The sequence below is a fragment of the Dermacentor andersoni genome, chromosome 6 (assembly GCF_023375885.2).
Source record: "Dermacentor andersoni chromosome 6, qqDerAnde1_hic_scaffold, whole genome shotgun sequence".
Taxonomy (NCBI): domain Eukaryota; kingdom Metazoa; phylum Arthropoda; class Arachnida; order Ixodida; family Ixodidae; genus Dermacentor; species Dermacentor andersoni.
Genome location: NC_092819.1, coordinates 111,751,758 through 111,764,787, shown reverse-complemented (window position 1 = coordinate 111,764,787; position 13,030 = coordinate 111,751,758). Strand labels below are relative to the sequence as shown.

Below are 13,030 nucleotides of genomic sequence, written 5' to 3'. Positions count from 1 at the left end.
AATGTGATAGGTGCTGCCATCTATCAACAGCTTCAGGAAATCCTAAAGGCGGCAGCCCGGCGATTCGCCGGCTTCAGCAACATTGCCGCTGCAGCTGTGCCCGTCGATTCGCCGGCTTTTGCAGCGAATGGGTTCACAATTGAAGTCTGGCCCAATTGGCAATTGTTAAGATGTCGTGATAGGAAACCAAAAGGCGACACAGAGCTGCTGCTTGTTCAGGCAATAGGTCCGCAGCAATCATGGGATGAACTGTAGCATCAGGGCAAATAGCATCCTGTGGGCATGGTGAAGAATCTGAGCAGACGCCTACTGAAAATGTCGTGACGTGGTCATCGCCTATAGCACGCAGCGTTGCAACCGATATGCCTTGGGGTAGAACTTCCTTTTTCAGGCCAAAATTGACGACGGGGAGGCATGTCCAGTTATCGGCGACGGTGAGGACGAAGTGGGGCACAGTGATATTTCGCATCAAAAGGACATCAGGAACAGGTGTGGTGACGTAATCATCATCGGGCACAGGAAAAGATGATAGCAAATCAACGAAAGTCAAGGCTTTAGGCGGCAGGCGAATGAAGGCAGTCATACTAAAATTGTTCGGCAGTTCAGCACGAATATGCGTGAGTAGAGGAAGCTCGAGGCAAAGGTTACCGGCAGAACAGTCGATCAAAGCTGAATGTGCCGTAAGAAAGTCGAGTCCGAGGATTAGGTCATGGGGACAATTGGTCAGCACTGTAAAAAGAACAGGAACGTGGCGGTCGGCAATACTGATACGGGAAGTACACGTTCCGGTGACGTCAACAGTGCTGCCATCGGCCACGCGTACGGCTCGTGTCGTAGCAGGCGTGCAAACCTTTCTCAGTTGACGACGGCGGTTACAACTCATTATGGACATCTGGGCTCCAGTATCTATTAACGCCACCAAAGGGACACCGTCAACGTGAACATCAAGTAAGTTCTGGTTCATTGAGAGCGTCAATGGATTTCGACGCGACAAAAGATAATGTAGCACTACCCCCAGGAGCTGCATGGTCTAGTTTTTCGTTCGAGACGGTCCATAATTGGTCAGCGATGAATAACGGCGCGGCTGGGGCGACGGGGACCAATGGCGCAAAGGTGACGGCGAGCGAGCAGGATGACTGTCATCAACGAATACGTCTGAGGTAGGAGGCATACGGTGAGGCAAGTAACAGCGCGGGTTGGCATATGGGCGAGGAGATGGGAAAAAGGAGCTCAAATACGGCGATGTCCAAGAGGTGTGGCAGTGGCGAGCGACGTGGCCAATGCGGAGGCAACGGAAGCAGATGGGCTTGTCGTCCGCAGTTCTCCGCTCAGTAGGGTTGCGGTATCTGGGAGGGGAATACAGATCACTGCGAGGTGTAGCTGTCGGCACTGGTCGGGCATCGGGTCGGGAGACGGAGCAGGCGGCAGAAAAACCAAGGTTTGCAAATTCTTGCCGCACAACTGCCTGAATGAGAGAGATTGCTGGGGCTGGTTGGTCAATGGTGGGGTCAAGTGGGCGGGGATAGAACGGTGCAGGACTTGTAGCCTTGAGCTCGCGGCGAACGCTACGTGTGACGTGCTCATTTAAGGGAGGTGAAGTGGTAGGGTCGACGCAAGACGATGTTGCAGCCGTGTTAGGGAGCCGAGAGAACTGTTGAATGATGCGGTGGCTTTTGGCGAGCTCAAAGCGGCAGCATTTTTTGACGATGACGTCGATGGTGGACACATTTTTGAAGACCAACAAGTTAAATGCGTCGTCAGTGATCCCTTTGAGTATGTGGCCAACTTTGTCAACCTCGGCCATTTTGTTGTCGACTTTGTGGCAAAGACCGAGCACATCTTGTATGTAGTACGAGACATATGATTCGGTAGAAGACTGAACTCGGGTAGCAAGCTCTTTTCTAGCAGCCATCTGCCTGCCAGTGGGATTTCCAAAGAGGTCACTGAGCTTCTCCTTGAAACCATCTCGGCTAGAGATCTCGTCCTCGTGTGTCCGGAACCAGACACGAGGAGTTCCGCCTAAGTAGAATAGGACATTCGCTCACATAATGGTAGGGTCCCAGCGGTTGTTTTGGCTGACACGCTTATACAGGCTGAGCCAGTCCTCAACGTCAACATTATCTTGGCCGGAGAATATGCCAGGATTGAGGGGATTGGTAACCGTAACGCACATTGTTGGCGGGGTTGCAGGAGTAGAAGCAGGCAAGGTGTTGTCACCGGCAGCCATGGCAGAAATTAGAATGGTGCGGCCGCTGCGGAGCTCCGTGGCGAGGACGGGGAACGGCACCCTTTACCAAAATGTTTCACGAACGAAGGATTAAGAACTGGAGACTATTTACAAAGTATATTTGCAAAGGATAATTGCAGTGCTGGCCAGTTCAGCCAACAGCCAGAGAGCATTCGTCGTCTTCGTCGGGGCTCCCGCGTGCATCGTCCACTAGAAACACGCAATATGCATGTATTAATAATAGTATTCAATTCGAAAAATACATATTCCAAAATGTTCGAATACTCTATTGGATACGAATATTCGAATCAAATCGAATATATTGCTGGCTATGCAGGAGCAAACACTGTTCTTAGCATTTGTTTCAATCTGATGGAACAATATTAGGGTGATTTTGTGCTGAACTTGGTGATAATTGTGTGCTACTAGCGAAATTTCACCTGTAAAGCACACTTAGCCGCAAAACGTCTGAACTCTACAGGAAAGTCAGCCTCTCATTCGCCATGTCTAACAAAGTCATTGTGAAAACCTTGAGCCGCCTGAGTGCAAGTATGGCAGGTGTGACGTCACACCGCATGATCCGCTGCAGAGAGGCATCGCAGCTGCACTTGGTAGGAGCCTCACCGCTGCAGCACCACGTGACTAGGTGAGGGTTTAACGGCTGCTTCGCCGGTGCTTGGTTGCTCAGTCTCGCCATGGATGGCGTGCCGGCTGGGCCGTCTGTGTGTGTGCTTCAGTGCAAGCAACAGGCTGAATCCAATCATCCAGTAGCTATAGCTAGACGGCAGGCTGCAAAATCTCAAGCAAAGGCAAAGTTGCCTGCTGAAACACCGAAGCAAAGGGAGGCCAGATTAGCACGTTATAGAGAAGCTTACCAAGCGTGGAAGCGTGCCAAAATCGAAGCTACTGCAGCCGCCACCGTCGTTCAGTAACACGAACAACAACAAGGAGAAGGAGACGAAGCCGTGGATACAAGCAGCGGCATCCACAATGAACGTTTAACAAACCACACGCTTTGGCTGGCGGCAAGCTCAACTGCGGTGGCCAGGTGTTATCGCAGCTTCATGGACAACCCGTTCGGCAGCATGTGTAGCATGTGTGAAAGACTGTGGCCTAATTTTAATGAGACACTGTGTGCATAGTCTTTGCAAAATCAAACCAAACAGACCTTTTACTCGTGATGACTAGGTTTACAAGAGTTAAGCCTCAGCCTTTTATTTTTCTGCACCGTCACTTCTAATTTTGAGCTTATTGCTTGACACAAAGTGCGATGAGTGACGACAGGCAGGGCATCAAATTCCGTCGAATTTACGGGTATTTGATGCAGTATAACAAAGCACAGGCTGGCCAGGACAGTTAGTGGGAGTTACGAAATTGTCCAAGTTAAGATGAGCCTAATACACAATTTTTTAGTATAACAGCTTACTAGTATGGTTTTTTAACATTGACAATGCAATTGCAGTGTTCCAACATAACAAATTACCCCAACTTGTTAATAAATGCATGTGCATATTATTGCTCTATATTTGATTCGTATTCGAAAATTTTGGTATTTGCTCACACCTTATTTGTACAGGCTGCATCTGAGTTGGGCCCGACCTAAAGCTTCCTATTAAGAGGAACTTTAGCTCCGGTCCAACTCCAATGCAGCCTATTCAAATACATGTAAAACGCAAGAACGTTTTTCCGAGATAATCCCTGGACTGATTTTAATGAAATTTGGTGCAGTTGAAAGAGGAAGGTAAATTCTAATGCCTGTTGGAAGCGGAATTTCGATTTAGGACCTGAATGTTGTTAAAAAGATTTTTAAAAATTGCAAGTTTGAAAAAAATTATAAGCACAAAGTTTACAAATTAATAGCTCTGCATCAAGAACAGATATCGCGGTTCTGTAAACGGGATCCATTAGATCATTGAAAGCGGACAAATTCGATATGTCAATTTATATATTATGTGAACTTGTTATGTTGTTTACAAGGGTTCTGCAAAAGCTGTATTTCCATATTACAATGTTTTTTTTTAGATTCATGTGTAACATTTAAATTTTGTCTGCTTTAGATGTACTGTTAGATGCAATTCACAGAATTGTGGTATCATTTTTCATTGCTGAGTTAGAGTTGTAAACTTAATAGTTTCATATTCTAAAATGATTTTTATCAATTTTTAATAAAAACTGACGACCTAAATCAAAAATTTGAAACCAACAGTCACTAGATTTTAAGTTTTTCTTTTAAATGCAACAAACCTCGTCAAATTTGGTGCAGTGGTTGCCAAGAAAAATGAATTCTCCTTTTACATGTATTTATATAGGAGCACCCGAGCTAAAGCTTCCTCTCAAGGCCTAATCCTGCCACATACAGGATGTAGAAACAGTGCCTGGATAGGACATTTTGTTCAGCTTGAAATTTCTCAACAGTCTTCTTTAACAGCCCTCCACTGGTTGTTGTTGTGGGGGGTGGCTGCAGGGGACATTTTCCGTGCACGAACCCTTGGCTGCCGTGCGGGAGTTCCTCCTGAACAGCATGGAAGAAGCCAGGAGCGAGTGCATGCTCACGGGGCCAACCGGCCATGCATTGGACGACCCCAAGGCCACCCTGCTTGAGTTGAAACTCGTCCCAGCTGTTGTGCTGACCGCATCGTGGGGCCAGTCGAAGCCACCCGACCTCCTGCCCGAGCTGAGGGCTATGGTGCAGCCGGTCTAGCAAGTGCAGTCTACACACCACGGATGCTCGCTCAATTGTCTGAGCAAACAAAAATTGTATTCCAGTGTTGTATAAAGAAAATGAAATTTATGAGACTAGGAAATGAGGCTGCATTGTGTGGAACTTCCTGTGAGGACATCAAATGTCCTCCCCCTTTTCTCTGTTCCCTTTTTTTTTTTGCTGCTTTATAGCTGTGGTGTTGAAAGTTCCACTGTGTGCAATGGAAACTGACAAACTGTTCATGAAAAGAATAAAGCATGCTTGTTTCACAACGAGACTGACTCTTTTTCAGTTGGCAGAGCAGTGCTTGCACTGCAGTTTGCTCACTTTGAACACTGCTTCATTTTTTTTTTAATAATATGCAACATGCCTAAGAAAAGTGGCAGTTGTGCATTTGCTAAGCATGCTATGCTTTCGAAATGCATGCAGTTTAATTTAGATCTACATTAGCCCACCTCTTGTGAAATTAATTGAAGCTACGCACATTTTCAGCGAGTAAAGTGGCATGAAAATAGCAAAAGTGATGTGCACACCACCGTCGCCACATTACTACTCACTTCAAATTTTAATGCGACAGCATCATGTGGATCGCTCAAGGATGCTGGATGTGGGCTATCATTGAACATTAGTGGGAGAGGTATGTGGCAGAAAGGAAGAGGGTCAGGGCAAACAGGGACTGGCATTACGAGGAAGCTTTAGCTTGGGCCCAATTCTGACACGGCCTATTCAAGTACGTGTAAACGCAAAAGCGCTTTTCCGAGATAATCCCTGGACCAATTTTAATGACATTAGTTGCATTTGAGAGAGAAAGGTAAATTTTAATGACTGTTGGAAGTGGAATTTCTGTTTAGGGCCTGAATTTTGTTAAAAGAATTTCCGAAAGTTCGAAAAAAATATAGGCACGAAGTTTACAAACTAATAGCTCTGCATCAAGAGCGGATATCGCAGTTCTGTAAACGGCGTCCATTAGAGCTTTAAAAGCGGGCAAGTTCAATGTGCCAATTTATATCGTATATGAATTCATTCCATTGCGTACAAGGGTTCTGCAAAAGCTGTATTTCCATACTACTAAATTCATGTGTAACATATCAGTTTTGTCCGCTTTATATGTACTATTAGATGGTACTCGCATAACTGTGATATCATTTCTCATTGCTGAGTTAGAGTTGTGAACTTCATAGTTTCGCTTTCTGAAAATGTACGATTTTTGCTCATTTTCAATAAGAAAGTTGACGACCTAAATCAAAAATTCGGAACTAACAGTTACTAGATTTTAAGTTTTTCTTTTAAATGCGACAAACCTCGTCAAATTTGGTGCTGTGGTTGCCGAGAAAAACGAATTCTCTTTTTACATATATTTAAATAGAAGCACCTGAGCTAAACCCTCTTAAGGCGAGACTTCAGAGCAGCACAAGGAGTTTCGTTCAATGTGAAATGTCTGATGGAACATCGTTGAATGATAGAATCCCTAAAATCTGTCATATTGCATCTCCAGAGTGTCTACCAACCGGGAAAACCGAGAATTCTCGGGGATATGAATAGCCTGGAAATACTCGGGGAATTTATGCTTCTATCAGGAAGAATTAGCTGTAATTTTAAATAATGGAACGAAGTCGCGGTAATGCTGGCTCGAGTAACAGAGAGGGATCGTAATGAATCGTCTTTGACGCCCGATCATTCGCACGGCCTTGCGGCACCACTACGTCTGAAATTTCGGAGGCAAGAACCCTTCGCCGTCCGATTTACTTTCTTGCCGTGACCGCAAGTCCGAAACGGCATTAATCAAAGCCACCACCGCCGTCGTTTTGATTACCTCGCCACCTCGAAACAGTGCTTTCGTACGCAGATCCGCTGGCACCCGTAGCCATCACCGCGGCAAACGCTAGGCCTAACTGCTTCGACGTTCGCTATTAAGCTTCTTGCCGTTCGGCGCTGTGTCTTTCTTTTTTTTTTCATCGAAAGAATTTGCCGTTGTCAGCAATGCCACTGATTCGCCCTTTGTAGTCCTCGCGATTGGCTTCGAAGCTCGGAAAGCACGGTGCGTTACATAATGCCGGTTTCTGAAAGTCAGCCTAGCCTCAATGCAGTACTGTTACGCGGTGAAGCATACGCGAAAGTATTGCGGTGAAGCATAAGCGTGGGAAGGGGCAATTGTCACGGGACGCAGTATGTATTCCTTAATTATACACAGTACGAGCACCGATATGTCTAATAAGTGTACTGGCAGGCGTCTTCGGATGTGCCTGTGGCGACTGAGTCCTTAAGGGCAGTAAAAGAGTAATATGTTTTACTTACATTTTCGCGGCCCACAGGGAGTCCAAAAAATCAGACTTTGGCTGTACAACTGACGAAGAGGATGATTCAAATGGTTCAAATGATTCAAATGGATTATTAAAACGCGCAGCGGAACGAGGACGAGAACAGAAAGGACCGTCGCATTGAGGAATGATAGGGAAAGGAACTGTGCCGCCTCTTCTTTGAAGGATCTTGAGCTCAAAAAGCGAAGTATTGCCTGACACCAAGATGCAGGTGACCCTCATCCAAACCAAAATAAACTCTTTAAAGCAGAGAAATGCTACACTGAGATGTCGTGCGCGGGCTGAATGTCAGGACAGTTGAGGTTGACTTACCAGCTATTGAGAGAGAATCTCACTTGTGACAAAGTTCAGGCATCATATTAATGAGCTTGCTATCAGTTAATGGAAATAGCTCATATTCGAAAATGTTTGTTTCTGTTTGCATCTCCTTTTTATTCGTATTTGAAAATGTTCTACTCGATTTGTAATAAGTTTTACCTTTTTTTTCAAAGATATTTTATTCAATGTGCACTTTACTAATCCTTCCGTTCTGATTTCTTTTTTAATATTATAAACGCTACTCCTTACTGTTCAAACTGGATTAAGTCGTCTTTATTTAATTTTTAGCATGCTTACTAGAAAGTGACAGCATCAGGCGACATGGTGTCGGGCAGTCATGACATAAAACAAAGTTCTGCGTCACTCAGGGAATTTTACAATGGCACTCGGGGAAAACCGTGCAAACTCAGGGAGTTTGGAAATGTCAACTTGGCAGACACCCTGATCTCTGAGGTGATAAAGAGTGCATGAATATTTTTTTATAAGGCATAGGTCTGAACAATAAAAGGTTTCTTGACCCTGTAGTGCCCAAGGCTCTTTTTAAGCTTTGAAAAAAAAAAAAAAATATGCTTGGCAGTAGTGCCATGCCGTCTTCCAAAGCAAAGTCTTGTTTCTGCAAAACTTGTATAGAGAGGTAATGTAGTAGGAAAGGTACTGTGACAGCCAGCATGGTATGCTATTGTCCTTTACTTGTAAAGGTAAAAAGAAGGTGACTGGAACGGTAGCAGTGATTATGTACGTGCGATTGGTGGTGAAGGCAACATAACAGTGACGTCGTGAATCTTGATGCTAGTGAGCTGTTCTATCTTTTTAGCACTGGAAAGCAGCAGAATATTGCAGATTACTGTGGAACAAAGGGTTCTCCATGGATAATATTTGATAATGTGTCAACAGTTAGATTCTCTACGCTGTTGGTGACATATCCGGAATCATGCCAGAAGAGAACATGTTTACACTTACTCTATTTGTGGATTTTAGCAAGGCATTTGACTGCCTTGATCATTCTACACTACTTGGCAAATTGCAGTCTTATGGTATATGTGGTAATTCTTTAAATTTATTACAATCATATCTCAGTAAATGGCTACAGTAAATGGCGAAACCTCAATCCTCTTACGCAATAAATTTGGGGTACCGCAAGGGAGTTTGCTGGGACCACTTTTGTTTAACATCTATATTAATGATATTGTAGATTTAGACAGAAGGGCAAAATTTATTATATATGCAGATGACAGCACCATTTTAATGGAAGGATCTGATATAAACCAGTTATCATCACAATGTAACGATCTACTAAAGAAGCTATCTATATGGTCTAAGGAAAATCAACTTAAGATTAATGCAACAAAGACAAAGGCTATAATATTTCATGCGAAAAACAAGAAGGCAACATTAAACCATAAGATTATTTTTGAGGCTCGAGAAAAAGGGATTGTTGACAGTTACAAAACTCTTGGTGTTCATTTTTCATCTACTTTAACTTGGGATACACATGTAAGCTATCTATGTAAAAAACTATCCTCCGTGACAGGAGTACTATGCCGTTGTCGCGGCATGCCACCAGCCTCCGCCAAACTACAGATATATTATGCCCTTTTCAATTCACTCCTAAACTACTGTGCATTGGTCTGGTGCACGACAACTAAAGCCAACATAAACAGACTTTTGATATTGCTGAAAAAAATTATTCATCATATCGGAAACCTGGAACCTTTGTGTACGACTAGAGATGCATATAAATTGTTTAATATTGCGAGAGTAGATCACCTTTACACATACTGTTTATTATATGTGATGCAATTTTCTGAGACATTAGTAAAGAACTTCATTGAATGTCTAGCATGCTTAGAACACCGTCAGCCTAAGATAAACACAAGGAAATCTGACAAATGGATTAGTCCACATTTCCGTACATACTGTTGCAAACACCAATCGCTAGCCTGCAACTTACCGTTTATTCTCAACAAATATGTAGATATTGCAGGTTACAAGAGGAAGCAACTCAGACAATATTTTGTTCAGTTATGATATGTTATTTCAGTGATAACTTTCCGTTTCCATTGTATTTTTTTTCTTTTCTTTTTCTCCTGCATATATGCATTTTGCTGTCATTACTATGGTGCACTATGACATAGTTATTTATAATGCACTCATGACTATTATGTTTATTGCCTCACATATATGTATATGTCTACTACAGTGTTTGATTGTGTGCCAAGGTGATGTTGCCATGTAAGGTCTTTTGGGCCCCGTCAAGCTACTCTCGTAGCTTTTAGACCAAAATGACCATCCAATTTTTGTTTCTTGTACTGGAAAATAAAGATTGATTTGATTTGATTTGAAGTCAAGCGAGAAGGGAAACCCCCACTTTATTGTGGGAAATTGCAACGCAGCAAATGCTTTCTGCATGCCTGTGCTAATGCTATCTGTGCCAACTCACTAATGTCACTGACCGTTGTCATCATCAGCTAAAGATTCACTGCAGATCTCGCCAACTAGCTAGCCAATAAATGGCCCAAAAGCTTGACAAATTGGGCTCGTCGGACATGTTATGAACATATACCAACAGCACGAAGAACACCAAAGCATAGGCACAGCATTGCGTTTTTGTGTGTGTCTTTTCGCTGCTAGTATGGCTTTAAGGATGTGCCCTTTGCCATCTGGAATACCCATTGTAGTGGCGCAGCAGTTTTGTCATTCTACTGAGCTCAATGTATGGGTACAAGTCCCGGCCACATCCTGATTAAAGCTGAATGCGAAAATTTGCAGTTTCCCCTGAAGGGCAAAGCAACGACAATGATAGCAAGGTACTAGAAAAGTTCATGAAGTAAGGCACAATTTAGGGGGCAGTACGAATTGCGGTAAACATCCACCCACTGAACACATGTGGTGTTGTGTGCCCGAAGAACAGAGTCCATCTGCGAGTACTAATGCTGGTGTGACTAGCGCCGGCAGTGGGAGCACGCACGTTTGTCCCAGAGCAAACATTCTGTGCCGTCGCCTCCTTCACCTTCACCATGCCACAGCCCCAGCACTGAGCACACAAAGCCACTGAGCACACAAAGCCACGGATGCACTGTCGCACCCAGGACAGCAGGACAGTGTCTGCAACAGCTCGTGCACCCAAACTGTCCATATAATTACTATTTTAATAAAAAATGCTCATGTACCGTGCTTTGCTGGTCAAAATTAGTCCATAGCCACTCCTTAACAAAGTCCCTACCAAAGTTCAAAGCTGGGCTAGTTAGTTATTGCCATTATGATACATGACTGCACCACTAGGGAAGACTAATACGAACTGCATGGGACGGGCGCTGGACATCAGCCAGTTTTACTTCACCGATGCTCGCAAACAATATGCTTACATGCGAGTGTGCCTTTCATGCATGTAAGCATCAATTGGTGAAACAAAGCTAGTTGATGTCCGATGCCCGTCATGTGCAGCGTTGTAGCCATGTATCCATACCGCACAGGATATGACTGCCAAAGCCTGCGTGCCCCCCCCCCCATGAAAGTGGGTGCACCTTTATCTGGCCATAAGTGACTGCCATGCAAAACAAAGGCTTCAACAATCCTGATAGTTCAAAAATCGCATAAGACATTATACCGCCCCAATTCTTTGGCACATGCGAAAGATAGAAGTGTTGTTCTCCTTAAACTGCTAGACCGATTTGAATGAAATTTGTTGCATTTGAGAGAGAAGGTCAAATTATAACGATGATAGGAAGTTTAACTTAAGGCCTGAAATTTTCAATAAGAATTCCCAGAAATTGATTAAAAATTCAAGCACTAAGTTTACAAACCGGTAGCTCTGTATCAAAAACAAATATCGCAGTTCTGTAAACTCCATTTGTTAGTGCATCTACAGTGCACTAACATATTTAACATTGAATGTACAGCTTACATGAAATTGTTGCAATGCTTATAAGGGTCCTGCAAGAGTCCTATTTAGAAATTAGTGGTATATTTCAGAGTGGTATATTAAGTACCAAGTTTGCCTGGTTTACGTGTATTATTAGGTTCAGATTGAATAATTGTGATATCATTTTCCACATTTGAGTTAGAGTTATAAACAAAACAGTTGTGTTTTCTGAAACTTGGCAATTTTTAAATAACTTTTCTAAAAAAACTGATGGCATAAGTAAAGAATATGCTTCTTGCAGTCACTTGGGTTTAACTTCCTTTTTTCTAAATGCAACAAATCTCGTCACAATTGGTGCAGTGGTTGTCGAGATAAACAATTTCTCCATTCTCTTCTTTAGGTAGGAACTCCCGAGCTAAAGCTTCCTCTTAACATTAAATTATTTGAACAACCGTGTAAAGAATCTTATTAGGATTTGTAGCCATTGTGCCTAAACGATGCATATCACAGGACAAATGTGAATTATTTGAAGGAAAAGGTCTCTGCTCATAGCAGTTGTTCCAAGTAGTATTTCACAGTAGTGAAGAGGAATGGAGACCCCGTCTGGCCTGCAGTCAAAGATGTGCTTGGTTGTAGAAATATTCTTGTGCTTTCATGTTCTCCCACTCTACACACACAGCGTTAGCTCTTAAGCAGACCACATGACCTACCAGAATTGACTTGGATGCCTCCTAGTAGTACTCATTTGCATCCTAAGCATATAGAAGAGTCGTAATGTGTAATGTGATAAAAAAGACAGCATCTAATTCACCGAAGAAATAAAGAAATTACAAACAGCTCAGAAAGAGCTGTGCCTAGTGAACGGCACATCGAGGCTTCATGGCTGCTAGCATCATCTCACAACACATGCGCAACTACACCACGTCTGCACGGATCTTCCACTCTGCCAATAGCCGCAGTGCTTTCAAGTGTTGCCAGGCCGGTGGCGAGTCTTGGTAAATGTCACACAGGGGGCGCTAGCTGGTGGCAGGTTTTCGCCGCAGAAGCAGCATGTGCAGGTCCATGACGTTGGTGCCGGTGAGCCCCGTGATGAGGTGGTCGGCACCATTGTTCAAGGTGCGGAAGAAGTGGTGCGAGTCGTTGCGCGCCAGGTCTCCCGCGGCATCGATCCCCTGAGCAGAAGCCTCGGACACGGTCATGATGTGCGCCATGGCGCCTGCCGCATCTGTTGGCCCGTCTTGGCCATCTGTACCTGCATTGTTGAGATGCACCATCAGCCTGAAGATTGTTGACACTTTGTTTTTCTTTAGCTGGCTTGCATAATTTTGCATAATCAAGCTATTTCCAATGCAAAGAGCGCCTTTTTAATTGTTACGCCACAGAGCTTTTGCATACAAAGCCCCGTAAATTCTAGAGTATAGTTAATGAACTCGCTAGTAAATCGCTTCAATTAACTCTTGCATGTTGCATTAATGTACCTCCGGATCAGTGTTGCACAGCCTTAACCGTGTTCTCCTCATTATTTCAAAAAACAATGCTCCATAGCACAATCCCACCTGTTCCTAGTCAAAATCATGAACCAATTGATCCAATTTTGATCGATT

The 13,030-nt window shown here is 43.8% G+C and overlaps 2 protein-coding genes across 7 annotated transcripts in view; one reads left to right on the top strand and one right to left on the bottom strand.

Annotated features, from left to right (window-relative positions):
• Positions 1–5,203, top strand: part of Gint3 (GDI interacting protein 3) — a 50,589-nt gene extending 45,386 nt beyond the window's left edge. For both annotated transcript variants that reach the window (XM_050171006.3, XM_050171007.3), the window contains exon 8: positions 4,692–5,203. In XM_050171006.3, the coding sequence (XP_050026963.1) occupies positions 4,692–4,928 (237 nt within the window). In that variant the 3' untranslated portion in view covers positions 4,929–5,203. The remainder of the gene's footprint in view (positions 1–4,691) is intronic.
• Positions 5,204–10,693: 5,490 nt separating this feature from the next.
• The window catches only part of LOC126522288 (glycerate kinase), a 65,344-nt gene continuing 63,007 nt past the window's right edge, over positions 10,694–13,030 (bottom strand). For all 5 annotated transcript variants that reach the window (XM_050171013.3, XM_050171011.3, XM_050171012.3 and 2 more), the window contains one exon: positions 10,694–12,678. In XM_050171013.3, coding sequence (XP_050026970.1) covers positions 12,443–12,678 — 236 coding nt within the window. In that variant the 3' untranslated portion in view covers positions 10,694–12,442. The remainder of the gene's footprint in view (positions 12,679–13,030) is intronic.